This window comes from Poecile atricapillus, unplaced genomic scaffold, assembly GCF_030490865.1.
Source record: "Poecile atricapillus isolate bPoeAtr1 unplaced genomic scaffold, bPoeAtr1.hap1 scaffold_111, whole genome shotgun sequence".
In the NCBI taxonomy this organism is placed as follows: Eukaryota; Metazoa; Chordata; class Aves; order Passeriformes; family Paridae; genus Poecile; species Poecile atricapillus.
Genome location: NW_026709003.1, coordinates 113,209 through 140,074, shown reverse-complemented (window position 1 = coordinate 140,074; position 26,866 = coordinate 113,209). Strand labels below are relative to the sequence as shown.

The window sequence follows — 26,866 nt, the reverse complement described above, 5'->3', positions numbered from 1 at the left end:
ACCCGACCCCCCCCAACCGGGGGGGGGGAAGCTTGGGGAGCTCTGGGCTGTACCACTTCTGCAGTTGGTGGGGGGGCACTGGGGTATCTTACTGAGTTTGGAGGGGCAATGGACTGTACCACCTGATTGGGGGGGGCACTGGGATATACCGGTGTGTTCTGGGGGGCTCTGGGCTGTACCACTGCGCTGGCGGGGGGGTGATTCGTACAGCTGTGTTTTGTGGGGGTCCCTGGATGTCCCAGTGACTCAGGGGGGCTCTGGGGTGTCTCCCTTAGGGGCAATCCCACCCTGTCCCCGTGTGTCTGGGGGTCCTGCCCTGTCCCCACTGACCGGGGGGGCCCCATGGGGACTTTGGGGGGCAGAGCAGGGTCTCACCGCGGGGACGACGCAGCAGCAGGCGCAGGCGGCTGCCCCCGCCCCGGATCCGGGCCAGCGCCTGCGCGTGGCTCATCCCGGCTGTGGGGGCCCCATTGATGGCCAAGAGCTCGTCACTGACCTGCCCCCCCCAAGGGACCCCCAAAAGTTACAGACCCCCCCAGACCCCCACAACCCCCCCAGACTCCTTAGAAGCCCCTCCAGAGACCCCTGTTGCTCCCCCCAGGACCCCACATTACCCCCAAAGCACATCCCCCAACCCCCAGCCACACCCAGGAGCCCATAAACCCCCCTGAGCCCCCCCAGTTCCCGAAAGAATCCTGACAAGCCCTCACTGCCCCCCAGCCCCTATTGCTCCCCTCTCCCCATGCCCCTCCCAGCTCCTTTCACCCCCAACATTCCCCCCGGGACCCCCAGAGCCCCGCAGATCCCCCGTACCTGGATGCAGCCGCAGCGCTGGGCCGGGCCCCCCTCGCGCAGCCCCCGCACGAAAACCCCGGCGGGGCCCCCCCGGAGGCTGAACCCGAAACCCCCCGGGCCCCGCGGCAGCTCCACTGCGAATGGGACGGGGTCCTGGGCCCAGTAACACCAGTTACACACCAGTTACACACCAGTGTAACTACACGCCAGTTACACACCAGTTACACACCAGTAGCACAGCGACAACGAACCAGGAACACACGGGTTCCACAGCAGTAACTTACACACCATTAATAGAACATTAATGCACCAGTATCACACCAGTAACTGGCCATCAACACACCAGTATCACACCAGTATCACACCAGTAACTGGCCATCAACACACCAGTATCACACCAGTATCACACCAGTATCACACCAGTATCACACCAGGCAGCTCCAGTGCAGACAGAGAGGAGGGGGACGGGTGTTCCCGTGGCCCCAGTAAACACCAGTTGCATACCAGTAAACCCCCCAGTGCCCTTACACAGCTGCATCCCAGCCCTCCCCATTCCCTCCCACTGCTCCCAGTATCCTTCCCAGTTCCCTCCCAGTGTTCGCAGTCCATACCTGTGGCCAGGCCAGGCTGCAGCCCGGTCCCCTCCCAGCACTGCTGGGACTCCCCAGCTCCTCACCTGGCGGGAGAGAGGGGTGGGCTCGGTGCTCCCATTGCCTCCCAGTATATCCCAGTAACACCCAGTATAGCCAGCAGGGCTCTCTGGCCCCCTGCTCCCGGGGCCAGCAGCCCAAATCCCCCTGCCCTCCCAGTGCCCCCAGTGCTCCCAGTACCAGTGGGCAGCAGGTCCCGGGGTTCAGGGCCCACGAAACTGGTGGCAGCCACGGGCTCAGGGGGGGCTCCAGGGCCTGTGAGGAGGGGACAGGGCATCAGTGCCTCCCAGTGCCTCCCAGTGCCTCCCCCAGTGCTCCCCAGTCCCATGCCAGTCCTTCCTTCCCTGTGCAGCCCAGTTCCCTTTGTGCCTCCCAGTCCTTCCCAGTATGCCTTCATCCTCTTTCCCAGTCTCCCCAGCCTCTTGACTCGCCCTGCCAGTGCCCACAAGCCCCGTCCCAGACCTTCTCCGTGCCCCCCAAACCCTCTCCCGCTCCTTTCCAGTGCCCCCAGTCCCTCTCCGAGTCCCTCCCAGCACCCCCAGTCCTCCCCCAGTCCCTCTCCCAGTGCTCCCAGTCCAGACGCACCCAGGCTCCGCAGCAGCAGCAGCAGGTCCCCGTCCTGGGGCCGGATCTGGGGGGGTCCCCGCTGCCCCCAGGGTGGGGGGGGGCTCGGGGCGGGGGGCGGCGGGGGGGGGCGGCTGTAGCGCAGCACGCAGGAGCCCCCCACCACCACCACCACACTCACTGGGGGGGGACCCCGAGTCAGGGACCCCCCAGAACTCGGGAAACCCCCAGGTGAGATGGGACCCCCCCAAAGGACACGGGGGCAGGGCAGGGACCCCCACAGGGGACACGGGGACCTCCCAAAAGGTGGGACCACCCTGAAGGGCTTGGGACACCCCTGGGGGAGGGGACACACCCCAGGCAGGGACCCCCCTCCCCCCCAGGGGTGACTGACCCCTCCTGGGCTTGGGGACACCCCAAATCCCGCCCCTCCCCCTGCTCACCGCTGGGCCCTGGCGGTGCCTCCGGGGGCGGCATCGGGGCTTGGGCCCCCCCCGGGCTGTGGGGGGGCTGCACCTGAGGGCACCAGTGCTCCCAGTAACCTCCCAGTGCTGTTTGTATCTCACCCAGTTCCCTCCCAGTTTGCCCCACATCATCCCAGTGCCCCCCAGTGCACCGCATATCCCCTCCCAATGCCCCCCCAAGCTCTCCCAGTGTCCTCCAGCCCCCTCCCAGTGCTCCCAGTCCAGTCCACACCATCCCAGTTCCCCACAGAACTCCCAGTGCCCACCCCCAGTGCTTCCAGTGCCCCTCTCAGTGTCCCAGTTATCTAACCAGTCTCCCCTAGCACTCCCAGTATGACCCCCAGTGTTCCCAGTATCCTCCCAGTATCTCCCCTGAGCTGCCAGCATCCCCATGACGCTCACAGCACCCTCTCAGCCCTCCCAGTATGTCCCCAGTATCCTCGTGTCCTCCCAGTGCTCCCAGTTCACCCCAGTCCTTCCAGTAACCCCCCAGTGCTCCCAGTTCACCCCAGTCCTTCCAGTAACCCCCCAGTGCTCCCAGTTCACCCCAGTCCTTCCAGTAACCCCCCAGTGCTCCCAGTTCACCCCAGTCCTTCCAGTAACCCCCCAGTGCTCCCAGTTCACCCCAGTCCTTCCAGTAACCCCCCAGTGCTCCCAGTTCACCCCAGTCCTTCCAGTAACCCCCCAGTGCTCCCAGTTCACCCCAGTCCTTCCAGTAACCCCCCAGTGCTCCCAGTTCACCCCAGTCCTTCCAGTAACCCCCCAGTGCTCCCAGTTCACCCCAGTTCGCCCCCGGCCCCTCCCCCTCCCCTCGGGTACCGCCGCGGGGTCGCCACGGCAACGCGCGCGAGGCCGGCGGGCGCGAGCGGCGGTGGGACGGGCTGATCGACGGGCGGATCCGCCAATCAGCGTCCGCCGCGCGGGAAGAGGGGGCGGGGCAAGGCCCCGTGACAGCACCGATAGGTGGAGGCTCCACCAATCAGCGGCCGCAAAGTTCGCGGGGCTGTGGCGGAGCAAAGGCTGCTGGGAGTTGTAGTCCAGCTCAAGCAGCTCCCTCTCTCTCCCACAGGGCCCCGCGGCGGAAGATGGCGGCGGGCGATGGCGCGGCGGCGGCCGAGGGCACCGCGGGGCCGGGGCCGGGGCCGGGGCCGGTGTCGTTCGCTTTCAGCCGCAGGGCGGAGCGACGGCGGCCGCTGCCCGCGGGACCCTGCGCGGAGCCCGGCGCCGGCGGCGACACCGACAGCGACACTGACTTCCTGACGGCGGTGGAGGACCGGGAGCTGCTCAGGTGGGCGGGGAAGGGGGCGGAAAGGCGGAGCCCGCCTTTCAGGGCTCCTTCGGGGCGGGGCTCGTGGCTGGGGCGGGGCTCCGGGTTAAAAACATTAAAAGTTTTAGCGGGTGGGGCTTAGAGCGGCTGCGCCCCTCAGAGATCCCGCTGGAGGCGGGGCTCGGTGTGGGGCGGGGCTCGGTGTGGGGCGGGGCCTCAAGTGCTCATAATGAGATTGAGGGGGCGTGGCCCGGGGCGGGGCTTGCTGTGGGGGCGGGGCCTCAAGTGCTCCTAATGAGATGGAGGGGGCGTGGCCCGGGGCGGGGCTCGCCGCGTGCCGCTGCCTTGGGGGCGTGGTTTCCTCCGGGAACGCCCCTTTGTTTAAAGGTGCCGCGGTGTTTGTGGCTGAGCCTCTGGTCCCGCCCCCAGCACGCGGCCGGCCCCGCCCCCCAAGAAAGAGCTGGTGATCCCCCTGATCCCCCCCCACCGCTGGAGGAACCCGGAGCCCCCCCGTGCCGACACAGGCCCCGCCCCCGCCGCTGACTCCGCCCCCAACACAGCCCCCGCCGGAGACCCCCCGGGCCCCCCCTCGGTGGAGGCTCAGGCGGTGCAGGAGCTGCTGCAGGGTTAGTTTGGGGTCCCTGGGGGGCCGGGGGGGCCCGGCTGCGCCCCCTGAGCCCCCCCCGACTCCCCTGACCCCACAGAGGCTCGGCAGAGTCAGGAGCAGCCCAACGGGGACTCGGGACCCCCCATCTCCATCCCCCTCCAGCTGCCCGACAAGGACATTGCCACGGGGCCACAGCCGGTGAGAGACACGTAGAGGTGCCCCCCAAACATCCCCTCAGGACCCCCAGAGGGACCCCTGAGCCCCTCAGTGTCACCTCCCCATCCAGAACTGCCCCCAGACTCCCCTGGGGATCCCCAAATCCTTCCCAGGGTCCTTCCAACCCGTCCTTATCCCCACAGTTCCCTCCCCAGCCCCAGAGCTCCCCCCAAGTTCCCCCCCCAGCTCCACGACCCCCCGTGCTGTCCCCAGACTGCCCAGGACTACGAGGCCGTGCCCGTGGGCCAGTTCGGACTGGCCATGCTGCGGGGGATGGGCTGGAGCCAGGGCCAGGGCATCGGGCGCACCTTCCCCAGGTGAGTGAGGGCACCCCAGAACCGAGGGGGACACCCCTGAACCCCCTAAAGCCGGGAGTGACTGGGGGGGACACCTCAGCACCCAAAGATGGGAGCAAGTGCTGGAGACAGGCCTGAGGCAATGAGTGCACCTGCCCCAGCTGGGGGAGGGACCCCAAACTGCTGGGGGGGTCACCCTGGAACCACTGAAACCCCCCCAAAACTGGGAGGGACCCCTGAACATCCCAACCTCGGGGGAGACAGGCTTCAAGGGGAAGCTCTGGCCTTCCATGGCCCCCTGTCCCCCTCCCAGGGTGAATTTTGGGGTGCCCTGACCCTTCCCCCCCCATAATTCTGGGGTTCTCTGCCCCCCTTTTCCTCCCCCCAGGGTCGTGACCCCACTGGAGCACCGGCCACGCCCGCGGGGGCTGGGGCTGGGGGCTGAGGCCGCCCCCCCGGGCGCCCCCAAAGCCGGGGAGCCCTCCCAGGGGGGCCCGGCCGTGGGGGACCCCGTGCGCGTTGAGGCCGGGCCCCACCGCGGCGTGGAGGGCAAGGTGAGACCAGTACAAACCAGTACAAACCAGTACAAACCAGTACAAACCAGTGCAAACCAGTGCAAACCAGTACAAACCAGTACAAACCAGTACAAACCAGTACAAACCAGTACAAACCAGTACAAACCAGTACAAACCAGTACAAACCAATACAAACCAGTGCAAACCAGTACAAACCAGTACAAATCAGTGCAAACCAGTGCAAACCAGTACAAACCAGTACAAACCAGTGCAAACCAGTACGGCTCTGTGGGGCGGCACTGGGGGTGTTGGGCTGGCTGGGACTGAGGGGGGCACTGAGGGGGCTGACACCCCCCACTCCTCCCAGTATGGCACTGGGAAGCACTGGGGAGAACTGGGACGATGCTGGGTGGGCACTGGGGGTAACTGGGAGGCCCTGGGAGGGTAACTGGGGTTACTGGGAGGCTGCTGGGAGGTATCTGGGCTAACTGGATGGTGTGTGACTGGTGGGTAGGGAGTGTTACTGGGAGCTGACTGCGTGTTGTGTAACTGGGAGGTAACTGGGAGGTAACTGGGCTGACTGGGCCCCCAGGTGGAGGCACTGGACCCCGAGACCGGGCGAGCCCTGGTGCGGCTGCAGCTCGGGGGGCAGGTGGTGGCCGTGAACCAGCACGGGCTGAGCCCAGTCAGCACTGGTGAGTGTCCCAGTACAGACCAGTAACCCCCGTGCCCCTCCCCACTGTCCCCTGCAGCCTTCCCAGTAACGCTGGGGTCAGTGTGAGCTGTGCCCAGTGAGTGCCCCAGTTCGGACCCGCACATCCCAGTAATCCTCCCCCTTACCACTGTAACTCCCAGTACTCTCCAGACTGGTTTGTGCCCAGTCTGAACTGGGGAGCCTCCCAGTGACCCCCAGTGCCTCCCAGTAACCTTCCAGGGTGTCCCAGTGCCTCCCAGTAATACCTCAGAATACCCCAGTAAGCCCCAGTGCCTCCCACTACATCCCAGTTTCCCTCCAGTAACCTCCCAATCCCCCCCAGTCCCTCCCAGTTTCCCACAGAATCCTCTCCCAGTGCCTCCCAGTAGCTCCCGGTTCCCCACAGGTGCCTCTGGCCGTCCCCCCCAGAAGGGGTCGGAGGAACAGGGTGGGGAGCCCCCGCGGGGAGGGGGCTCCAAGCGGAAGGAGCCCCCCGAGAACGAGAGGTGAGGAGGGCTGGGGGGGCTTTGGGGAGGGGGCACCCCGGGGGTCTCATTTTGGGGGTCCTGAAGCCTTGTGGGGGGCCCATTGGGGGGTGTGACTGAGTCGGGGGGGGTCCCCAGCACTTTGGGAGCTCTGGGGGTTCCCGAGCCCCCCCGAATGACCCCGTCCCCCCCCAGGGCTGGGAAGCAGCCGCGAGGGGCCCCCCCCGTGCCCCCCCACTGGCTGCGCCGGGACCTGCGGGTGCGCTGCGTGGACCGGGCCTTCCGCGGGGGCCGCTTCTACAACTGCAAGGTGGGACAGCCCCGAATCACAGCCCAGATCCTCTGGGGACCCTGCAGTCATGCCACAAAACCTCCCTCTGGACCCACTCAGTCACCCCTGGGACCCCCAAAATCCCCCCAGGGGCCGCCCAAAAAATCGGAAATACCCTAAAATGGCACATCCCCCAAAGCCACCCCCAGGGGACCTCGAAACCACCCCAGGGACTCCAAAAAACATCCCCACAGGCCCTAAAATCTCCCTGCTGCAGCCCCAAAAACTCCCATGTGGCCTCAACATCCTCCAGGGAACCCCAGGAACTCCCTTATGGGACAGCACATTGCCCCTGTGGGAGCCCAAAATCTCCTGGGGGCCTCTGAAATCGCCCTGGGACCCCCAAAACCACCCATGAAACACTCCTGGGACACCGCCTCCCACTGTCAGGGACCCCAGTGGCCATGTAGGGTGACCCAGGACACCCCAAGGGTTTGGGAGGGGGGTCCCTGCCCTCCCCCCAGCTCCCCCTGGACATCTCTGGGTGGGATTTTGGGGGTGCTGAGTCCCCGGCCCCCCCAGATGCAGATCGAGGACCTGCTGGCTCCCGACACCTGCGTGTGCCGCACGGACGACGGGCGCCTGGTAGAGGGTGAGACCCCCCCCGAGGGGAATTTGGGCATGTCCCAACCCCCCCCGACCCCCCAAACCCCTCTGGTACCACCAAACCCTTCTGAACCCCCCAAATCACCCTGATCTTCCTGACCCCCCATATCCCCTGACCCCCAAAACGCTCCCTCCCATGGCCCCCATAACCCCTGCGCCCTCCAAACCCATCTCCTCCGACCCCCCCGTCAGCCCCCCGATCACCATGGCACCTGTGACCCCCCGATCCCCCCAGTGCCCCCCAGTATCCCCCCAGTATCCCCCAGTGCCCCCCAGTGCCCCCCCGATCCCCCCAGTGTCCCCCCAGTACCCCCAGTGCCCCCCAGTATGCCCCAGTATCCCCCCAGTGCCCCCCAGTATCCCCCAGTGCCCCCCAGTGCCCCCCAGTATCCCCCAGTGCCCCCCAGTATCCCCCCAGTGCCCCCCAGTATCCCCCCAGTACCCCCAGTGCCCCCCAGTATCCCCCAGTATCCCCCCAGTACCCCCCGATCCCCCCAGTACCCCCCCAGTATCCCCCAGTGCCCCCCAGTATCCCCCAGTACCCCCCAGTGCCCCAATCCCCCGTGACCTCGGGGACCCCCAACGCCTCCCGTGCCCCCCCTGTGCCCCCCAGGCCTGCGCGAGGCCTCTCTGGAGACCGTGGTGCCCCGGGGCAGCTCTGACCGCGTCATGGTGGTGCTGGGGGAGCACAAAGGGAAGGTGAGCGCGACCCCCGCCCCAGCCCCCGAGCCCCTGAGCCCCCCTGAGCCCCCCGAGCCCCCCTGAGCGCCCCGAGCCCCCCTGAGCGCCCCGCTTTCCGCAGGTGGGCCGGATCCTGGAGCGGGAGCCGGAGCGCGGGCGGGCGCTGGTGCAGCTGGGCCGGGATGCGGCCCCGCAGGTGCTGCCGCTGCCCTACGACTCCATCTGCCATTACCTGGGGGGCAGCGACGACGACTGAGACCCCCCAAAACCTCCCACCAGCTTCCGGCCGCGGCTTCAGGGGAATAAAACGTGTCCGAAGGAGGAGCGGCTGCCTCGGTTGTTTGAGACCCCCGTGGCGGTTGTTGAAAGGGGGACCCTCCCCTCACAGTGACCCCGAATCCCCCCCGAAGGCCCCGCGGTTCCGGTTCCCGCCGCGCTTCCGGTCTGCCAGCTTCCAAGATGGCGGCGCTGGTTGCTATGGGAACGGCGCGCGCCGCTGCCCGTTTCCAACGTGGCGCGTTGCCAGGCAACGGCCCCGCGCTCCCTCCGCCAATCAGCGCGCGCGGCTGCCCAGGGCCGGCCTTAAAAGCGTGACGGCTCTGCTCACGTGACCGGAAGTCCGCTCTGGCCCGGCGGTGTGAGGCGTCTCGATGGTTTGAGCGCCCTGCGGTTGTGGCCGGGGGGTTTTGGGGTCTTTGGGGAGTCCCGAGGGGTGTTGGGGACCCCTCGTTACCCCCTTTCTACCCCCGAGGCGGCTCCGCTACCGCCGGCGCGCCCCGCCATGGCGCAGGCCCGGGGGGTGAACAGCCTGCGCTTCAACCAGGACCAGAGTGAGTGGGGGGGGCCCAGATTTCCCCCCGAACCCCGAAACCTCCCCCAGCACCCCCCAAGCTCCCACTCGGGACTTCAAACACCCCACCCGGCATCCTCGAACCCCACCCGGAACCCCCAAAACACCCCCGGGACCCTCAACCCCCGAGCTGGCCCCGGGACCCCAACCCCGGCCCCCTCCGAGACCCCCAAATGCCCCCGGGACCCCCAAACCCCTCAGATGCCCCCCCGGGACACCCCCAGAGCCCCCTCACACCCTCCTGGGATCCCCGCGACCCCTCTGGGAACCCCCAACGTCCCCCAGGTACCCCTAAATCCACCCGAGGCCTTCCCAAATCCCCCAGGGCCTCACAGAGCCCCCTCAGACTCACCAGGGACCCCCAAACCCCCCCGGGGGTTCCCCCAAACACCCCCCGTGCCCCCCAGGCTGTTTCTGTGTCGCGATGGACTCGGGGGTCCGGATCTTCAACGTGGAGCCGCTGATGGAAAAGGGGCACCTGGGTGAGGGCCCGGGGCTTTGGGGTCCCCCTGCCCGGGGCTTTGGGGGTCCCCCTGCCCGGGGCTTTGGGGGTCCCCCTGCCCGGGGGTTTGGGATCCCCCTGCCCGGGGCTTTGGGGGTCCCCCTGCCCGGGGGTTTGGGGTCCCCCTGCCCGGGGGCTTTGGGGTCCCCCTGCCCGGGGGGGTCGTGGAGGGGGCTCGGGGTCTTTGGGTGCAGAGGAGGAGCTGGGGGAGGAGGTTTGGGCTGCTCTGGGCTCAGGCCTAGGAGGGTGCTGCGGCATTTCGGGGGGCACCTAAGCCTGGGGGGGTGTTTGGGGGTCTCTGGGTCTGGGGGTGGTGGCAGTTTTTTTTGGGGGGGCGTGTTTTGGTGGTCCCTACTTTGAGGAGAAACATTTTTGGCCGTGTTTGGGGATATCCTGAAGGCAGAGATGCGGTTTTGGGACATCTTGGGCTATTTTGGGGTCTCCCAGGCCTAGCGGGGGGAGGGCTGAATTTTGGGGGAGTCCTTTGGCTTTTTTGGGGAGTCTCTCCTATTCGGGGGTGTTGCTCTGCTTTGGGGGGTCCCTGAGTTGGGGCTGTCCCCCCAGATGCGGAGCAGGTGGGCAGCGTGGGGCTCGTGGAGATGCTGCACCGCTCCAACCTCTTGGCCCTCGTGGGCGGGGGCAGCCACCCCAAGTTCCCCGACGCCTCAGGTGCGCCCCAAAACCTGGGGGGGTTCCCACATTCCCTGACAGATCTCCCAAAACCTGGAGGTCACCCAAAATCGGGGTTGTCTCCAACGCCCTCCTGGAGGGGTCCCCGGTTCTGGGGGAGCCCCCCGGAGCCCCCCTGATGCCCCGGCCTCCCCAGTGCTGATCTGGGACGACGCCCGCGAGGGGAAAGACAAACTGGTGCTGGAGTTCAGCTTCCCCAAACCAGTGCTGGCCGTGCGCATGCGGCACGACAGGTACTGGGAGCACTGGGAGGGACTGGGAGCGCTGGGAGGGGCGGTGGGGGGCACTGGGAGCACTGGGAGGGACTGGGGGCACTGGGAGGGACTGGGGGCACTGGGAGGGGCGGTGGGGGGCACTGGGAGCACTGGGAGGGACTGGGGGCACTGGGAGGGACTGGGTGCACTGGGAGGGGCACTGGGAGCACTGGGAGGGACTGGGAGCACTGGGAGGGGCGGTGGGGAGCACTGGGAGCACTGGGAGGTACTGGGAGCACTGGGAGGGACTGGGGGCACTGGGAGGGGTGGTGGGGGGCACTGGGAGGGACTGGGAGCACTGGGAGGGGGCCGCAGTGGTGGTGGTTGTGCTCATGCAGTGCGCTAGGTGGGACTGGGGAGGGTAACTGGGTGAACTGGGAGGACTGGGGGGTAGCTGGGGGTCCCCTGAAGCCCCCCCGTGTCCCCAGGCTGGTGGTGGCCCTGCAGAGCCGTCTCTACGTGTTCTCCTTCCCCCACCGCCCCACCAAGCTCTTCGAGTTCGACACCCGTGACAACCCCAAAGGTGGGGCACCCCAAAAACCGCGGGGACACCCCAAAAACTGGGGGGAAGCCTGAACTGGGGGCGCCTGAGAACTGGGGGAGCCTGAAACGTGGGGTGGACCCCAAGAATCCGGGAGGGACCCTAAAACCTGCAGGGACACGTTTGGGGGGGGGTTTGAGGGACCCCAAAGCCCCACCAGGGGATTCCCCAAAATTCGGGGATGCCTCAAAACCCCAGATGGACCCTGGGAGCCCAGGGGGTTTGGGGAGGGGGGATTTGGGGGGGACCCAGGTGTTCAGGACAAGCTCCCCCCGTTCTCTTTGTTGCAGGGGGGGTTGGGAGGGATCCCAAAGTCCCAAGGGGGGGCACAGGAATCCAGGGGGAACCCCAAACTTTCCCCCAGGGGCTTCTCAAAACACAGGGAGGGATCCCAATAAATGAGGGGGAGCCTGGAACTCCAGGGGAACCCCAAAACCTTGGGGGAACCCTGAAACTCTGGGGGGCCCCAATGTCCAGGGGGGACTGCGATGTTCTGGGGGGGATTTGGGGAGTCCCTGGGGTCCTGGGAGGGAGCAGGGACACTCCAATGTCTGGCTTGTCCCCCAGGGATTGTGGATCTCTGTCCCAGTTTGGAACGGGCCTTACTGGTGTTCCCAGGACACAAGTGCGGGAGCCTCCAGCTGGTGGTGAGGGACTTACTGGGGATACTGGGAGGGACTGGAGGGGGCTGGGAAAGGCAGAGAGGGGGATTGGGGGTCACTGGGACGGGGCTGGAGAGCACAGGGAGTGTACTGGGAGCACTGGGGTGGTACTGGGGAACACTGGGGGATACTGGGGAGCACTGGGGTGGTACTGGGGAGCACTGGGGGATACTGGGGAGCACTGGGGTGGTACTGGGGAACACTGGGGGATACTGGGGAGCACTGGGGTGGTACTGGGGAGCACTGGGGGATACTGGGGAGCACTGGGGTGGTACTGGGGAACACTGGGGGATACTGGGGAGCACTGGGGGTCCCTCACCCCAATCCCCCCCAGGACCTGGGCTCGGCCAAGCCGGGCACGTCCTCGGCACCGGTGACGATCAACGCGCACCAGAGCGAGGTCGGCTGCGCCGCCCTGAGCCCCACGGGGACCTTGGTGGCCTCGGCGTCGCGGAGGGGGACCCTGATCCGCCTCTTCTGCACCCAGAGCCGCACCCGCCTGCTGGAGCTGCGCCGCGGCACCGACCCCGCCACGCTCTACTGGTGCCACTGGGAGCACTGGGAGGGACTGGGCGCGGGGAATGGGAACTTCCAGGTGTCCCGTGCTCGAGCTGAGCCGGTGTCCAGACCCTGTCCTGCTGTCCTGGGGGCGCTGGGAGGAAGTGGAGGTGGATCTGAGGATCTGGGGGACCTCGCCCCACCTGATTTTGGGGTGCTGCCCCCTCCCTGCCCTGTTTTAGGGGTTCCTCTCTGCCTGGTTGAGCTGCTCCTGCTGTTCTGGTGGTGCTGGTGGGCTGTGGGTGGATCTGAGCATTTGGGGACCCTGAGCAGGTTTTGCTCCCCCATCCCTGACGAGGTTTTGGGGTGTTTGTCCCGCCCCAGCCTGGCATTCAGCCCCGACTGCTCCTTCCTGTGTGCGGCGAGTGACAAAGGCACCGGCCACGTCTTCGCCCTGCGGGACACTCGGCTCAACCGGCGCTCGGCGTGAGTGGGGGGCTCAGACCGGGGGGGGCAACACCCCAAACCCCCACAACCCCTCTGAACCCCCCCTGCCCCCAGGCTGGCACGGGTGGGGAAGGTGGGCCCCGTGCTGGGCCCCTACGTGGAGTCCCAGTGGTCCCTGGCCAGCTTCACTGTCCCGGCCGAGGCCCCCGGGGTCTGCGCCTTCGGCAGGGGCGGCCGCAGCCCCAGCTCCGTCATTGGTGAGTGCCCCAGAAACACCCCCAAAATACCCTGAGGGACCCCAAAATACCCCTGAGGGACCCCAAAATACCCCTGAGGGATCCCAGGACCCTCTGGGGTTTGTGTCTTTGGGAAAGAAGGGTGGGCAGCCTGAACTGTCATCAGTGAATCCTCCCAGAAACATCCCCAAAATATTCCCCCGGGACCCAAATACTCCCTGGGAACCCCCAGTATCTTACCCAGGACCCCAAAATACACCCGAGGAACCCCGAACCCACCACAGATACACTTCAATGCCCCCAGCACCCGGTCCCCACCAAGGCACCCTCAAACTCCCCACCCTGAGATTTCCCCCCAAAAGCCTCCTGTGACCCCCCCAACCACCCCCCTGACTCTCCCAGGAACCTCCAAGCCTCCACTGAAACCCTCTGGGACCCCCCCAGGGACCCTCTCTGCACCCCTGAACCCCCCCGTGGAGCCCCCATGACCCCCCAAACCCTTTCCCAGCCGTGTGCGTGGACGGGACCTTCCACAAGTACGTGTTCAGCCCCGATGGGAACTGCAACCGCGAGGCCTTCGATGTCTTCCTGGACATCTGCGACGATGACGACTTCTGACCCCTCGCCCTGCGCCCCCCAAACCCCGGGGGAGCCCCCAAAACCTCCCAGAGAACCCCAAGTCTCGCCCAGTCTCTTTATTGGTGTTTCGGCATAACAAAGGGGGTTTATAAAACTCTCAAAAAAAGGGGAGTGGGATACAAAACTGGGGTCCCCCCGCGTGCCCCGGCTGCGCCTGGGGCCCCCCCACGGTGATTGGGGGGGGTGGTGTCCCCCCCTCTGCCCCTCCCCCCGTCCCTGGGTCTGGCCCAGCCTTTGGCCCAGGGGGGGTTTGGGGGTCCCAGGGTGCTGGTGATGGGGGGGGGGGGAATGGCACGTGTGTAGCCCTTTAAGAGTGGGGGGAGGGGTGGAGGGGTCCTGGGGTGGGGGAGGGGCTCAGAAGGAGGCGGTGGGGGGGTCAGTGCCGAATTTGAGGTGGTAGATGAAGGTCTTGGTGGGGAGCAGCACCTGGGGGGGGGTGGGAGTGTTAGACAGCCCCCCCCACACTCCCTGGTGGTTCTGTGCCAGCCCATCCCACCCTCCTCATTCACCAGTGGTCCAGTCCAAAGTGGGACTGCCCCCCCCATACCCTGATCCCTGATGGTTCACCCCAATCCCCCCCCCTACTCCCCCCCTTCCCAATGGTTCTTCCCAACCTTGTCACCCCCCCCTCCCTCCCATTCTGCAGTGGTTCAGTCCAGCACCGCCCCCCCCCCAGCAGTTCATTGGTTCATCCTGGTGTCCCCCATTCCCCCGCAATGGTTCACCCCACACTCACGGTGCTTTATCCACTGTTACCCCCCCCCCGCTAACAATGGTTCATTCCTAAAGCCCCCCCCAGACCCCCCCGTGCAGGGAGAGCCCCCCCAGGACCCCCAGGACCCCCAGGACCCCCAGGACCCCCGGCCCACCGGGTGGGTGACGTAGCCCCCGCAGGGGTAGCACCAGGCCGCCAGGTCCCGCAGGCTCAGCACCAGGGGGTGCCCCGAGGCCCCCCCGTGTTCCAGCATGTGCCCCCCGATGTAGCGCCCACACAGCACCTGAGGGGCAGGGGGGACTCTGGGGGAGCAGTCGGGGCCCCTGAGGGCGCGGCGGCGGAGCAGGACAAGGGGCAGGGGACAGTTCTGGGGTGCAGGGGGTGGATTTGGGATGCAGGACGAGGTTTCTGGGGTCATCTGGGGACATTCTGGGGCACTTTGTGAATTGGAGGAGTTGGGAGCAGGAAGTGATTTCTGGCTGCTTTTGGGGTTTGGGGGTGACCTGGGCTGGGGTTCGGTTGCTTTCAGGGCCCAGGCAGTGCCGGGGGTGGGTTGGGGGTGCAGGGAGTGTTTTTGAGGGTCTCTGACCTGGTGGCAGCTCAGGCACAGCCAATTCTCGCGGCGGCTCCCGCAGACCCCGCAGGGGGGGGGCAGGATGTCCCCGAGAGCCCCCTCGGCCGGAGGGGGGGCCACGGCCCCCAGGTGGGGACAGTCCAGGAGGGGCGTCACGGCGTACAGCGCTCCCTGCCAGCCCGGAGACACGAGTGTGAGTGCTGCTGGGGCCCAAAATCCTCACGCCCCACATCCTCCTCCCCAGATCTACTCCCCAGTTCCTCCTTCCTAAATCCCCCCCCAAAACCCACCCCAAACCTCCCCTAAAACCCTGTCCCCAAACCCCCTCCCGAAATTCCCCCTCCCTAAAATCCCTCTTCCCCAAATGTGTCATTGCCAGAAACCCCCTCTCCCAGACCCCCAAACAATCCTTCCCTACAAAAATCCCTTCCCTGCAAAAATCCCTTCCCTACAAACAACCCTTCCCTACAAAAATCCCTTCCCTACAAAAATCCCTTCCCTACAAAAATCCCTTCCCTACAAAAATCCCCTCCCCAAATCCCCTCCCCAAATCCCCCCCCACCTCCTCCAGCTCTTCCTCCTCCTCCCAGCAGGGGGCGGCAGCGGCCGCGGGGGCGTGGCCCAGCGGAGGCTCCGCCCCCGATCCCGCTTTGGCCCCGCCCCCCGGCGCGTCCCCGAGCTGCAGCGCCCCCAAGCGGCGAATGGCGGCGTCCAGGGGGGGCGAGCCCGTGACGTCATCGGCGGTGGATGTGACATCATCGCTGCCGTGCCCCTCCTTGGGGGGCTCAACTGGGGGAGCGAGGGATTGGTTGGAGGAAATTTGGGGGCGTCCCCGAGGGGCTCCAATGGGTGATGGGGCTGGGGGGGCCCCATGGGGCTGGCTTGGGTTCTGGGTGAGGGGACCCATTTAGAGTTGGGGGTCCCGGGGGTGTTTAGGGGTTCAGGGCTGAGAACTGGGGGGCTCGAGGGGGTCCTGGAGGTCCCTGTAGGTCTGGGATAGAGTTTGGGGATCTGGAGGGGCAAGGTCGGGGTCCTGGGGGTGTTGGTGGTCCCGGGGGGCATTTGAGGGTCTCAGGGATGTGTGGGGGGGATATTTTGGGGAGGGGTCTCACCACGAGGCAGCTGCAGGCAGCTCCAGGAGCCCCGCTGTGCTCGCAGGGTGCGGCTCAGGGCCCTCAGCGCCACTGGCTGGGGGGTCCCGGGGGGGGGCAGTGTGGGGGGGTCCCCAAGCAGGACCCCCAGGCACTGCCCCACCCCCTCTGCCGTCACTGCCAGGTTGTACCCGCCCTGCGAGACCCCAGAGTCAGAGACCCCCGGCCCCCCCCAGTTACACCCCCCTGTCGGATCCCCAGCATCCCCCCAAGGACAGCCCTGTCCCCCCAGTGACTCCCATCCCCCCCAGAGGGACCCCCAGACCTCCTTTGCCCCCTAAACCCTGACTGGGACCCCCAGGCCTTCCCCAGACCCCCCAACCCCCAAAGAAACCCCCCGGGGTCTTCCCATCTCCCCAAAGAGGGTCCCCAAGACCCTCCCAGGGTCTCTCCAACCCCTCACAGGGACCTCCATACCCCCCAGGACCCTCCAAGCCCTGAACAGCCCCCCACGGGGACCCCAGACCCCTTTGGGCACCCCCTCACCTCAAGCACAAGCACGAGCCGTCCCCCCGCCAGCCCCCCCAGCAGATGGGTCATGAGGCCGAAGGTCTGGGGGGACACCAGGCACCCCCCCAGGGGGTCCCCCCGGCCCGCGTCGAACCCGGCCGACACCAGCACCAGCTCTGGCCCAAACTGGGGGGGCCCGTGGCCATCAGGGGGGGCACAGGGGGCGGGACAGCCCCACCGGCCCCCCGAAACACAACGGCTCCAAATAGGGGGTACAGACCCCCCCCCAAATGGAGCCAGGACCCCCCCAAAATGTCACAACAGCTCCCTCATGGGACCCAAACCCCAAAATGAACCCAAGACCCCCCAAAAAGGATTCCCAGAAAGTCTCAGCCCGCTGAAATCATATCAGACTCCCCAACCAACCCAGAACCCGCCCCAAAATCCTGGAGGGACCCAGGGCCCCCCGAAAGGGACACGACCCTTCCCCAGAGAGACCCAACCACCCCTGAAATGGACCCAGATCCCCCCCACAAAGGGTCCCACCCCTCCCACAGAGAGACCCTGCCCCCAGAGCAGCCCCAGCCCCCCTCGCACTGGTCCCAGCCCCCCAGCAGCCCCCCCTCACCTGGCAGGCCACCGGCAGCACCAGGCGGGTCAGGGCCACCAGGTACTCGGGGTCCCCCACGCGGGGCCCCCCCCAGCCAACGTTCAGGGTGAAGCCGGTGCCAGGACCCCTCCCCCGGCGCCTCGGGGACCCCCCGGCCCCCCCCGGGAAGAAGGAGCCGTCATGGCGGTGCAGGGACATGTACAGGACACTGCGGGGGGCAGGGGGGGTCAGGGACCCCAAAACCTCTCCCCAGAGCATCCCAAAATCCCCTCGGGATCCCAAATCCAACCCAGAGGATCCCAAACCCCCCAGCACCCCAAAATCCCCTGTGATTCTAAAACTAACCCAAAGCAGCCCAAACTCCCCGCAGCACCCCCAAAGCCCCCAGACCCCCTTGACCCCTCCCCAGCACCCCCCGGATCCCCAGAGTCCCCTCCCCAGGACCCCCAACATCCACAGGATCTCCCCCAGAACCCCTGGGACCTGCTTGAGACCCCCAGACCCACTCAGCACCCCAAGCATCCCCAGCCCCCCCACCTGGGGTCCTCTTCGAAGATCTCCTGGGTGCCGTTGCCGTGGTGAACGTCCCAGTCGAGGATCAGCACCCTGGGGGGCACAGCGGGTGTTGGGGGGGGTGGGAACCCCGGGGGGGTCCCCGCAGCCCCTGGTCCCCCCGTACCTGAGGGGGGTCCCTGCCAGGCGCTGGGCGTGGCGCACGGCCACCCCCACGTTGTTGAAGAGGCAGAAGCCCCCGGCAGAGCCCGGGCGGGCGTGGTGGCCGGGGGGACGCAGCACGGCCAGTGCCGAGCGCACCTGGGGGGCACGGCAGCGTCAGGGGGGGCATTGGGACCCCCAGAACTCCATAGGGACTCCACAGACCCCGCTGTAACCTCCCCAAACCCCACAGAGACCCTCAGATCCCACAGGGACTCCTGAAGTCCATAGAGAGCCACCCCCCATCCTCACAAAACCCTGAAACCACAGATCCTCCTAAATCCTGTGGAGATCCCCAAACCCCACTGGTACCTCCCCCGCCAGGTACCCCCAAACCCCCCTCTGATACCAAATCCCACAGACCTCTCCAAACCCTACAAACACCCCCAAACCCCACTGGTACCCCCCTCTCCAGGTACCCCCAAACCCCCCTCTGATACCAAATCCCACAGACCTCTCCAAACCCTACAAACACCCCCAAACCCCTCTGAGATGCCCCTGCCCCCACTGCAACCCCTAAACCCTACAGACAACCCCAAACCCCACAGAGACTTCTTTGACCCCACAGAGACTCCTCCAACCCCATAACTCTGCCCCAACCCCACAGAACCCCCAAACCCCGACGGGAGCAGGGCAGCCCAGCAGGGCTCAAGCTGCTTTTCCCCCCGTGCCCACCTGGCCCCGCAGCACGGCCCCCACGGCGGCGCAGGCCCCGCCCGCGGCCAGGCGGGCACAGGTGTAGGACTGGGGGCACAGGTAGACGCTGTTGTAGCGCTGGGACAGCGCCCGCAGCTCCCGCGGGGACAGCGACGGCGTCCGGGACAGCGTCCGCACGTGGGCACGGCTGGGACCCCAAAACACCCGGGTCACCCCCAATTCCCCGGGCAGGGACCCCAAACTGCCCTGCCAGAGATTCCCGAACCCCTCCCTTCAGAGACCCCCCCAAATCCCCCCCTTGGGGACACCCCCAACCTCCCCCGAACCCCTCAGTCAAGAACCCCCCCAAATTTCCCGGTCAGGGACCCCTCCCCAGAACCCCCCCAGCCCTCCCCGTTCCCCACCCCCATGGACCCCCCCTCACGTGTGGCAGGCGTGGAGCTGCCGGGGGCTCGCGGGCCGGGAGGGCAGCGGGAGGCAGCGCTGGGCCAGCCCCAGCTCCTGCAGGCGCTGCAGAACCCGCGACAGGCGCTGCGGGCACTCGGGGTGCTGGCTGCGGACACCCAAAAACACCCCACGGTCACCTAGAGCACCCCAAAACCCACCCCGGGCACCCCCAGCCCCCTCCCTCACCTGTCCCAGGTGTTCCTGTGCTCCTCCATGCGGGGGTCGTAGACCAACCCCACTCGGGCTCTTGGCGGTGGCTCCGGGGGGGTCTCTGGGGGGTTCCCATCCCCCTCCAGCTCCTCCTTTCCTTCATCCTCATCCTCGTTCTCCTCCTCTTCCTCCCCTGGTTCTGCCTCTGCTTCTTCCTCCTCTTCCTTCTCCTCCTCCTCCTCTTCTTCCTCCTCCTCGATCTCTGCGTGATAGAGAGCACCTCAGGGGGGGCCACCCAAAATACACTCACACCCAATTTTGGGGTCCCCCGTGGAGATTTCGAGGGTCCCTGAGGGTCTGGGGGTCCCCAAGGGAGTTTGGGGATCCCTGAGGGGCCTTTGGGGCCGTCTGGGGGGTCCGTGAGAGGAGCCAAGATGGCAGCGAGCAGGGACATGGTGGCCCCGCAGCCACGACGGCTCCTCAGCTCCTGCTCCAAGGCCTACGCTCCGTTTTTGGGGGTTCAAAGGGCCTCCCCGGGATTTCAGGGTGTCCCCCTCAGATTCTGGGTCCCCTCTCACCGGTGCTCTGCAGGCAGCCCCAGTACTGCTGGTGGATGCTCAGGGTGCGGGCGATGCTGGCCAGGCCGCTGGGGGAAGATCGCTGTTGGGGGACTGGGGGCACCCCCAAACTGCCCACAGCACCTCCGTGACTCCCCCCAAACTCTCCACCCCCTTGAAGCTCCCCAAAACCCCTCTGAGAGCCCCCAAGTGCTCCCCCGAATCCCCTCCAGCCCCTCAAACAGCTCCCCAAGGCTGAGCTCCCCAAATACCCCCCAGTCCCCCCAAACCCACCCAAGGCTCCCCCAGAACCCCAAAGCACCCCACAGCTCCCCCCATCTCCTCCAGCCCCCCAGAAAACCTCCCCTTTAAACCCCCCAAGCCCCCTCACCTGGGGGTGGGGGCGATGGGCCCGGGGGGGTCCCCGGGGTCCCCCAGCAGAGTCCGCAGGACGGCCCCCACCCCCCCCGGGGATGCCCCCAAATCCGGCCCCCCCTGTGGAGAGGGGGGTCAGGGCGAGCTTCACGGAGCTCTATGGACCCCCCAGCACGGTCCATACAGCCCCTGCAGCCCCCCAAAGCAGCCCCCCCAAACAGCCCCCCAAAACAGCCCCCCCAAAACAGCCCCCCCAAAACAGCCCCCCCAAAACAGCCCCCCAAAACAGCCCCCCAAAACAGCCCCCCCAAAACAGCCCCCCCAAAACAGCCCCCCAAAACAGCCCCCCCAAAACAGCCCCCCCAAAACAGCCCCCCCAAAACAGCCCCCCAAACCAGCCCCCCAAAACAGCCCCCCAAAAACAGCCCCCCAAAACAGCCCCCCCAAAACAGCCCCCCCCAAACAGCCCCCTCAAACAGCCCCCCCAAAACAGCCCCCTGCACTGCCAAGCCCTACAGGCCTTAACACCCCTGGAACAGCCCCCACAGCCCTGCCTGTGCCCCCCCATGGCCCTAAACCTTCCCTGTAACCCCCCAACACCTCCTGTGACCCCACAGATCCCCCCAACACCCCCTGTGACCCCACAGATCCCCCCAACACCTCCTGTGACCCCACAGATCCCCCCAACACCCCTGTGACCCCACAGATCCCCCCAACCCCCCCATAACCCCTTGTAACAGGGAACCATCTGGAATTCCCCCAAACCGCCCATGGGACTCCCACGGATGCCCCTATGACCTCTCTGAGGACCCCACAGCCCTCAGATCCCTCCCCAAGGACCCCCACAGCCCTCAGATCCCTCCCCAAGGACCCCCACAGCCCTCAGATCCCTCCCCAAGGACCCCCACAGCCCTCAGATCCCTCCCCAAGGACCCCCACAGCCCTCAGATCCCTCCCCAAGGACCCCCACAGCCCTCAGATCCCTCCCCAAGGACCCCCACAGCCCTCAGATCCCTCCCCAAGGACCCCCACAGCCCTCCTCACCTGCAGCAGCAGCAGCAGCCGCCCCCTCCCCAGGGCCGAGAGCAGGTGGGTCAGGAGAGAGAACCCAGCAGGGGAGACCCCCAGGGACCCCTGGGGACACAGGGGGGTGAAGGAGCTCCCGAGACCCTCAGAGACCCCCCAGAGACCTCCCACAGTGCCCTTTAGACCCCCCCTTTAGACTTCCCGGGGCTCAGAGACAACCACAGCCCCCCCACCCCGAGTTCCACAGACCCACAAAGATCCCTGTGGAGCCCCCCAGAGACTCCTGGGGCCACCAGGAGGCTTTGAGACCCCCCCAGAGCCCCCCCCGAGCCCATCCATACTGACAGAGTGCCACAGACCCCAGAAACCCCCCCAGCACCCCATAAACTCCCCAGACCCCCCCGTACCCCCAAATCCTCCAGCGAAGCCTCGACCAGGACGAGCTGGGGCTGGAACTGAGGGGCCACCGCAGGGTCACAGCACGATGGGACCCCCAAATCCCCACAGGGACCTCGAGTCCTACACAGGGACCCCAAAACCCTGCCCAGGGACCCTCAACCCCCCGAGGAACCCCCAAACACACACAGGGACCCCAAAATCCTGTCCAGGGACCCCCAAGCCTCCCCCATAGGGACCCAAATCCCCACCCAAAGACCCTGAACACCCTCAGGAACCCCCAACCTCCCCCCCCCCCCCCCAGGATCCCCACACTCCCCCCCAGGGACCCTCAGCTCATCCCCAGCGACCCCTAAAACCACCCCCAGGAGCTGCTGCAAACCCCAACCACCACCAAGGGCCTCAACTCCCCTCCAGCCTCTGTTGGAGCCCCCAGCCCCCACCCCCAGCCCCTCCAGATCCCCCGGGACCCCCCAGGCCCCACCTGGAAGGCGATGGGCAGCAGGACGTGGAGGGCAGCGGCCACGTAATCGCCGTCGGTGACATCGGGCTGGGGGACACCCGAGAGACCCCCAGGGACCCTATAGAGCGCTGGGGAGCCTACAGTCCCCTCCAGAGCCCTATGGACCACCAGCAACCCTATAGAGCCCTATGGCACCCTGGGGGCCACATAAACTCTCACAGACTTCTCCAGACCCCCTGGGGACACCAGAGACGTCCCCAGCCCTTACAGACTCCTGCGGGTCCCTATAGACTGCTACAGGCCCCATATCCCCCCCAGCCCCATATCCCCCCCAGCCCCATATCCCCCACAGCCCCCATATCCCATCCCCCACAGCCCCATATCCCCCCCAGCCCCATATCCCCCCCAGCCCCCATACCCATCCCCCACAGCCCCATATCCCCCCCAGCCCCATATCCCCCCCAGCCCCATATCCCCCACAGCCCCCATATCCCCCCCAGCCCCATATCCCCCCCAGCCCCATATCCCCCCCAGCCCCCATATCCCATCCCCCACAGCCCCATATCCCATCCCCCACAGCCCCCACACCCCCCTGTGTCTGCACACCCCCAACACCACCTACAGCACCCCCAGCCCTCACAGCCCCCACACCCCGTCTGCCCCCCCAGCCCCCCCAGCCCCCACACCCCCTGTCTGTCCCCCCAGCCCTCACAGCCCCCCCAGCCCCTGTCTGCCCCCCCAGCCCCTGTCTGTACCCCCAGCCCCCCCAGCCCCCCCAGCCCTCACAGCCCCCCCAGCCCCCGTACCTGCTCCCAGCGCAGCTCCACGCTGAACCCCTCCCCAGGGCCGTGGCCAGGGCTGGGGGGGGGCTCCCGGCCCCGCTGAGCCCCGAAGTACAGGACACTGCGGGGAGGGAACGGAGCGGGTACGAGGCACGGTCTGCACCCCAGAGCATGGGCCAGGGACCCCCAGTGCCCCCAGCAGGGACCCCCAGGGCTCACCTGGGATCCTCCTGGAACAGCCGAGGGAGGCTCCGGCCGGGCCGGGGGCTCCAATCCACGATCAGGACACTGAGGGTGAATCAGGGGGGTGGGACCCCAGATCCCCCCAAAACTCCCCCCCAAAACGGGACCCCGGGCACAGGGACCCACCCAAAACACCACAAAAAGGGACCCGGGGAACCAAGACCCACCCCCAAAAAGGGACTCCAGGAACTGTGGCCCCTCCCAAACAGCCCCCAGCCCCCCAAACTCCCCCCTGGGCCCCCTCGTTGGGTGCCCCCCGCTCACCGCTGCACCCCGAGGTGTTTCTGGGCTACCCGGGCGGCCACGGCCGCGGGCTCGGGGGAATCCTGGGGGTCCTGGGGGCTGGGGGGAGTAGAGAAACGGGAGAGACCCCTGTGGACCCCATAGACATCCACACAGGTTCTTACACACCCACAAGTACCCACAAAAACCCCATAAACCCCCGCATGACCCCACCCCCCTGCCCCGATGGACCCTCACAAACCTCCCCAGCCCCTACAGACCCCACATGGAACCCCCTAATGCCTATAGACCTCCCAGACCCCCCCCCAGATCCTTTAACTCTCCTGGACCCCCGTTCTGACCCTCCTGTAACCCTTTATTACCCCAAAACCCTGTACCCCACTTGTGCCCCCCTGTGCCCCATTTGTACCCCCCATTCTGTGCCCCCCCACCCCATTTCTGCCCCTGTACCTGATCAGGGCCACCCCATTGCGCAGGGCACCCCCCAGCACCTGCTCCAGCAGCGCCAGCGCCGCCCCCACGGCCCGGCGGGGCCCCGACCCCCCCTGTGGATATCCCAGAATCAGTGCGGGGCCCAAAAACCCCGGGAGGACCCCCAAAATTGGGGAAGGGGCCCAAAACTTCATGGGGCAGGGGCAAATCCCACAAGAAGAGAACCTGAAATGCCCAGGGAAGATCCCAAAACCCTGTGAGAGAACCCAAGAGCTTGGGAGGATCTCAAATGTGGGACGGACCCCAAAACACACACATAAAGGACCCAGTGTCAGGGGAACCCCCAATATTTTGGGGGGAAATCTCAAGCCCCTCAGGGACCCTCCAGGTGTCCAGGGGGATTCCAAATGCCCTGTGAGACCCCAAAATCCCTCATGGGGGTTCTGGGAAGGGACCCCAAACCTTCCCCCAGGTCACAGGGCTTTGGGGACTCCCCAAGACCCCCAGGGACCCCAAGATCGGGATGTGCTCACCAGGCTGGGGCTGTCGGGGGGCTCCAGCTGCTCCACGAACAAGGGGCTGCGGGACCCCAAAATCACCCTCAGGGGCTGGCCTGGGGTCCCAGAGCCCCCCAAATCCCTGACCCCCAGTGCTCCCATCCTCCTTTCAGAGCCCCCCCCAAATCCCAGAGATCCCTCCAAATTCCACAGGGATCCCCCCAAACCTTCCAGACACCCCTGCCCCCCATATCCCCCCCAAATCCACCCCAAACCTCCCCCACACCCCCAGTCACTCCACCTGTGCACCAGCAGCAGCTCCTCATCGGTGGCTGGGCGGCACTGAAGGAGAATGGGGGGCATCAGGGGGGTCCCCGAAATCCCGAGGAGTCCCCAGAATCCACGGGGACCCCGAAATGGGTGAGGAACCCCAAAATAGGAGGGGACCTCGAATTTCGTGAGTCTCACCTGCACAGGGACGCAGCGCTGGACCAGCCCCTCCAGCGCCACCCAGAGCGGGGCCAGACCCCCGGGGGGGCTGCGGGGGACCTGACAGTTAGTGGGACCCCAGTGTTTGGGGACACCCAGGTGTCCAAGACAGACCCCACCCTCCCCCAAAATCCAGGACAGAACTCTCGGGGTCACCCTATCATTTTTTTTGGGGGGGGAGGGGGCAGGTATTGGGATTTGGAGGGGGAATTTGGGGTGTTCAGGACCCCCCACCCCAGTATTGGGGGAACCTATGAATGAGGGAAGAGGCGTTTGGGAGGTGTGGGGACCCCAATGTTGATGGGATTGAGAAAGGGGGAATTTAGGGAAAGATTTGGAGATAAAAGCCTTGGGGGAAATGATTTCGGGGGGACTTCAGGAAGAAAAAACAGGAAGAACGGGATTTGAGGATGGAGGGAATTGAAGGAGGAACATTTGAGGGCCTCAGAGGGGTCCGTACCGGTTGTCCCCGCACTCGGCTCTGTCCTCTCCATCACTGACCAGTCCTGTTCCAATGGGAGCTGCGACCTCTGCCCCCAAATCCTGCTCAGGGCGAGGAGGGGGGGCATGGAGGGTCCTGGGGGGTCCCCAAGGTCCCCCCCATCCCAAAGGGATCCCCAAGGACTGGGACACCCACAAAAGGACCCAAGGTTTCAGTGACCCTAAAGCCCCCCCTCCCCGCAGGGGGTCCCTCCCCCATGGGGCCGGGGTGTCCTAGAGCCCCCATCCCCCAAAGGGACCCCAAGCCCCTCTGCCCACCCTTAAAGAGACTGCAGTATAGGGGAGCCCCCCTGGCCCCAAACCACGATGCCACAAATCAAAAGGGCCCCCCCCAAAGGGTCTCCCAGTGTCCTGGGCCTTCCCCAAAAGAAGCCAAGATTTGGGGTCCCCCCAGCACCCCCCCAACAACTGTGCCACATATTGGGAGCGCCCCACCCAGAGCTCCTCAGGACACCCCAAATTTACACCCTCTCCCGTCACCAGCTGCTGCATCCCCTCCTGCAGCAGCCCTGTCCCAGGACCCCCCGATCCCATTTTTGGGGATCCCCCTTTACCAGCTGCTGAAGCTCCGCCTCCAGCCCCGCCCTCCGGCCCCGCGCGCGCCCGCGCCGCCGCGCCTGGAGCAGCGCCCCCTGCTGGGGGAGCCGCCGCCCCGCGCGGCCCTGGGCGGGGCAAGGATCAGACACGCCCAGCACGGCCCCGCCCACCGCGACTCGGTAAACCCCGCCCACCTCCAGCGAGCCCCGCCCACCGACCGCACCCCCTCAAACCCCGCCCACCGACTGCACCCCCTCAAACCCCGCCCACCGACTGCACCCCTCAAACCCCGCCCACCGACCGCACCCCTCAAACCCCGCCCACCGACTGCACCCCCTCAAACCCCGCCCACCGACCGCACCCCTCAAACCCCGCCCACCGACCGCACCCCTCAAACCCCGCCCACCGACCGCACCCCTCAAACCCCGCCCACCCACCGCACCCCCTCAAACCCCGCCCACCTCCAGCGAGCCCCGCCCACCGACCGCACCCCTCAAACCCCGCCCACAGCAAATCCCCCCTCAGGAGCCCCCCCCGCCGATCCCGCTCTGTCGAGGGGAGGCCGCGCCCCGGGCGGAGCCGGGACCGCCGTGCCCGTTAGGCCCCGCCCGTTTGCACAGAGCGCGCGCACCGCCGCGCGAGTACCGGGACCCCGGGGGAGCCCCGGCCCTGCCCTCACAGGGGTCACCCCCACCCCCCTCACCGGGCCCGCCCCTCTCACCATCGCAGCCGGGGGGCTCTAGCGGCGCGCGGGGGGGGGCATCGCGGGGGGCCTGAGGGGGACACGGGTTAGGGGGACACGGGGCGGGACAGCGGGGGGACAGCGGGGAGGGGGCGAACGGGACCTGGGGAAGGAGCTGGGCGGGAAACAAAAGGGGCTGGAGGTGGGGATAACGATGGGCGCCGGGAGCTCCATGGGCCCGGGGGGGGCTCCGTGGGCCGAGGAGGGTACGGGGGGCTCCTGGGGGGCTCCTGGGCGGTTTCGGGAGGTGTCCGGGAGGTCCCACAAGGGGTCGGGAGGGCCTGGGGGGTCCCGGGCGAGGCCCGGAGCCACCGCGCTCACCTGCAGCCCCGCGCGACGCTGGCGCCGGGCGCGCCGTGATGACGTCACGGGGGCGGGGCCAGGGAGGCCCGGTTCAGCCGCAGCTGGGGCGGGGCGCAGCGATTGGGGCGGGGCATAACGGGGCGGGGCACAGCGATTGTGGGCGGGGCCTAACGGGGCGGGGCGCAGCGATTGTGGGCGGGGCATAACGGGGCGGGGCACAGCGATTGTGGGCGGGGCCTATCGGGGCGGGGCGCAGCGATTGGGGCGGGGCATAACGGGGCGGGGCCCCGATGATTGGCGCGGTGAAATGGCGGGCGGGGCC

General features: G+C 67.1%; 5 protein-coding genes across 10 annotated transcripts; 2 read left to right on the top strand and 3 right to left on the bottom strand.

Annotated features, from left to right (window-relative positions):
- Positions 1-48: 48 nt before the first annotated feature.
- Positions 49-3,558, bottom strand: MAGIX (MAGI family member, X-linked). Its single transcript, XM_058828612.1, has 7 exons — positions 3,293-3,558; positions 2,453-2,525; positions 2,031-2,189; positions 1,626-1,700; positions 1,407-1,471; positions 814-948; positions 49-496 (listed from the first exon to the last, which is right to left on the bottom strand). The coding sequence occupies exons 2-7, from the start codon at positions 2,484-2,486 to the stop codon at positions 272-274; spliced, it is 693 nt and encodes a 230-aa protein (XP_058684595.1). The 5' UTR covers positions 2,487-2,525; positions 3,293-3,558; the 3' UTR covers positions 49-271.
- LOC131574183 (G-patch domain and KOW motifs-containing protein-like) lies at positions 3,558-8,492 on the top strand. Of its 2 annotated transcripts, none has more exons than XM_058828592.1 (11): positions 3,558-3,761; positions 4,170-4,366; positions 4,445-4,545; positions 4,777-4,880; positions 5,248-5,413; positions 5,967-6,069; positions 6,475-6,574; positions 6,749-6,863; positions 7,407-7,476; positions 8,104-8,189; positions 8,293-8,492. In XM_058828592.1, the coding sequence occupies exons 1-11, from the start codon at positions 3,559-3,561 to the stop codon at positions 8,425-8,427; spliced, it is 1,380 nt and encodes a 459-aa protein (XP_058684575.1). In that variant the 5' UTR covers position 3,558; the 3' UTR covers positions 8,428-8,492. The 2 variants fall into 2 exon arrangements, with proteins under 2 accessions (XP_058684575.1, XP_058684574.1); XM_058828591.1 differs by having other exon boundaries at positions 6,412-6,574.
- A 126-nt stretch (positions 8,493-8,618) lies between these two features.
- Positions 8,619-13,530, top strand: LOC131574189 (WD repeat domain phosphoinositide-interacting protein 4-like). Its single transcript, XM_058828605.1, has 10 exons — positions 8,619-9,001; positions 9,429-9,503; positions 10,088-10,192; positions 10,350-10,446; positions 10,896-10,990; positions 11,576-11,655; positions 12,005-12,213; positions 12,553-12,654; positions 12,730-12,872; positions 13,360-13,530. Exons 1-10 carry the CDS (start codon positions 8,953-8,955, stop codon positions 13,467-13,469), a joined length of 1,065 nt encoding a protein of 354 aa, XP_058684588.1. The 5' UTR covers positions 8,619-8,952; the 3' UTR covers positions 13,470-13,530.
- A 264-nt stretch (positions 13,531-13,794) lies between these two features.
- Positions 13,795-19,161, bottom strand: LOC131574179 (histone deacetylase 6-like). The gene is made up of 12 exons (XM_058828584.1): positions 18,995-19,161; positions 18,786-18,914; positions 18,380-18,548; positions 17,670-17,803; positions 17,528-17,596; positions 17,009-17,198; positions 16,417-16,566; positions 15,892-16,066; positions 15,342-15,568; positions 14,795-14,950; positions 14,360-14,488; positions 13,795-13,916 (listed from the first exon to the last, which is right to left on the bottom strand). The coding sequence occupies exons 1-12, from the start codon at positions 19,021-19,023 to the stop codon at positions 13,845-13,847; spliced, it is 1,629 nt and encodes a 542-aa protein (XP_058684567.1). The 5' UTR covers positions 19,024-19,161; the 3' UTR covers positions 13,795-13,844.
- Positions 19,162-20,928: 1,767 nt separating this feature from the next.
- LOC131574190 (polyamine deacetylase HDAC10-like) lies at positions 20,929-26,654 on the bottom strand. 5 transcript variants are annotated; one of them, XM_058828609.1, is made up of 14 exons: positions 26,563-26,654; positions 26,221-26,272; positions 25,517-25,624; positions 24,922-25,004; positions 24,441-24,510; positions 24,274-24,314; positions 24,009-24,054; positions 23,494-23,588; positions 23,065-23,142; positions 22,777-22,845; positions 22,582-22,678; positions 21,797-21,932; positions 21,324-21,435; positions 20,929-21,024 (listed from the first exon to the last, which is right to left on the bottom strand). In XM_058828609.1, the coding sequence occupies exons 2-12, from the start codon at positions 26,221-26,223 to the stop codon at positions 21,894-21,896; spliced, it is 729 nt and encodes a 242-aa protein (XP_058684592.1). In that variant the 5' UTR covers positions 26,224-26,272; positions 26,563-26,654; the 3' UTR covers positions 20,929-21,024; positions 21,324-21,435; positions 21,797-21,893. The 5 variants fall into 5 exon arrangements, with proteins under 5 accessions (XP_058684592.1, XP_058684589.1, XP_058684593.1 ...); XM_058828606.1 differs by having other exon boundaries at positions 21,797-21,862; XM_058828611.1 differs by having other exon boundaries at positions 20,990-21,024; positions 21,324-21,371; positions 21,797-21,971.
- Between the last annotated feature and the right edge of the window lie 212 nt (positions 26,655-26,866).

Coding starts and splice junctions, on each gene's coding strand:
- MAGIX (XM_058828612.1), bottom strand. CDS start 2,486: ATGCCGCCCCCGGAGGCACCGCCAGGGCCCAGCG. Junction 2,190..2,452: donor GGCACCGCCAGGGCCCAGCG/GTGAGCAGGGGG, acceptor GTCCCCCCCCAG/TGAGTGTGGTGGTGGTGGTG. Junction 1,472..1,625: donor CCGGGACCTGCTGCCCACTG/GTACTGGGAGCA, acceptor CTCTCCCGCCAG/GTGAGGAGCTGGGGAGTCCC.
- LOC131574183 (XM_058828591.1), top strand. CDS start 3,559: ATGGCGGCGGGCGATGGCGCGGCGGCGGCCGAGGGCACCGCGGGGCCG. Junction 4,881..5,247: donor ATCGGGCGCACCTTCCCCAG/GTGAGTGAGGGC, acceptor TCCTCCCCCCAG/GGTCGTGACCCCACTGGAGC. Junction 6,575..6,748: donor GAGCCCCCCGAGAACGAGAG/GTGAGGAGGGCT, acceptor GTCCCCCCCCAG/GGCTGGGAAGCAGCCGCGAG.
- LOC131574189 (XM_058828605.1), top strand. CDS start 8,953: ATGGCGCAGGCCCGGGGGGTGAACAGCCTGCGCTTCAACCAGGACCAG. Junction 10,193..10,349: donor CAAGTTCCCCGACGCCTCAG/GTGCGCCCCAAA, acceptor CGGCCTCCCCAG/TGCTGATCTGGGACGACGCC. Junction 12,873..13,359: donor CAGCCCCAGCTCCGTCATTG/GTGAGTGCCCCA, acceptor ACCCTTTCCCAG/CCGTGTGCGTGGACGGGACC.
- LOC131574179 (XM_058828584.1), bottom strand. CDS start 19,023: ATGGAGGAGCACAGGAACACCTGGGACAG. Junction 18,915..18,994: donor CACAGGAACACCTGGGACAG/GTGAGGGAGGGG, acceptor GGGTGTCCGCAG/CCAGCACCCCGAGTGCCCGC. Junction 17,597..17,669: donor CTGGCAGGGACCCCCCTCAG/GTACGGGGGGAC, acceptor TGTGCCCCCCAG/GGTGCTGATCCTCGACTGGG.
- LOC131574190 (XM_058828606.1), bottom strand. Junction 22,679..22,776: donor CTGTTCCAGGAGGATCCCAG/GTGAGCCCTGGG, acceptor CCCTCCCCGCAG/TGTCCTGTACTTCGGGGCTC. Junction 21,436..21,796: donor TGCTGCCCATCGCCTTCCAG/GTGGGGCCTGGG, acceptor GTCCCTGTGTAG/GACTCGAGGTCCCTGTGGGG.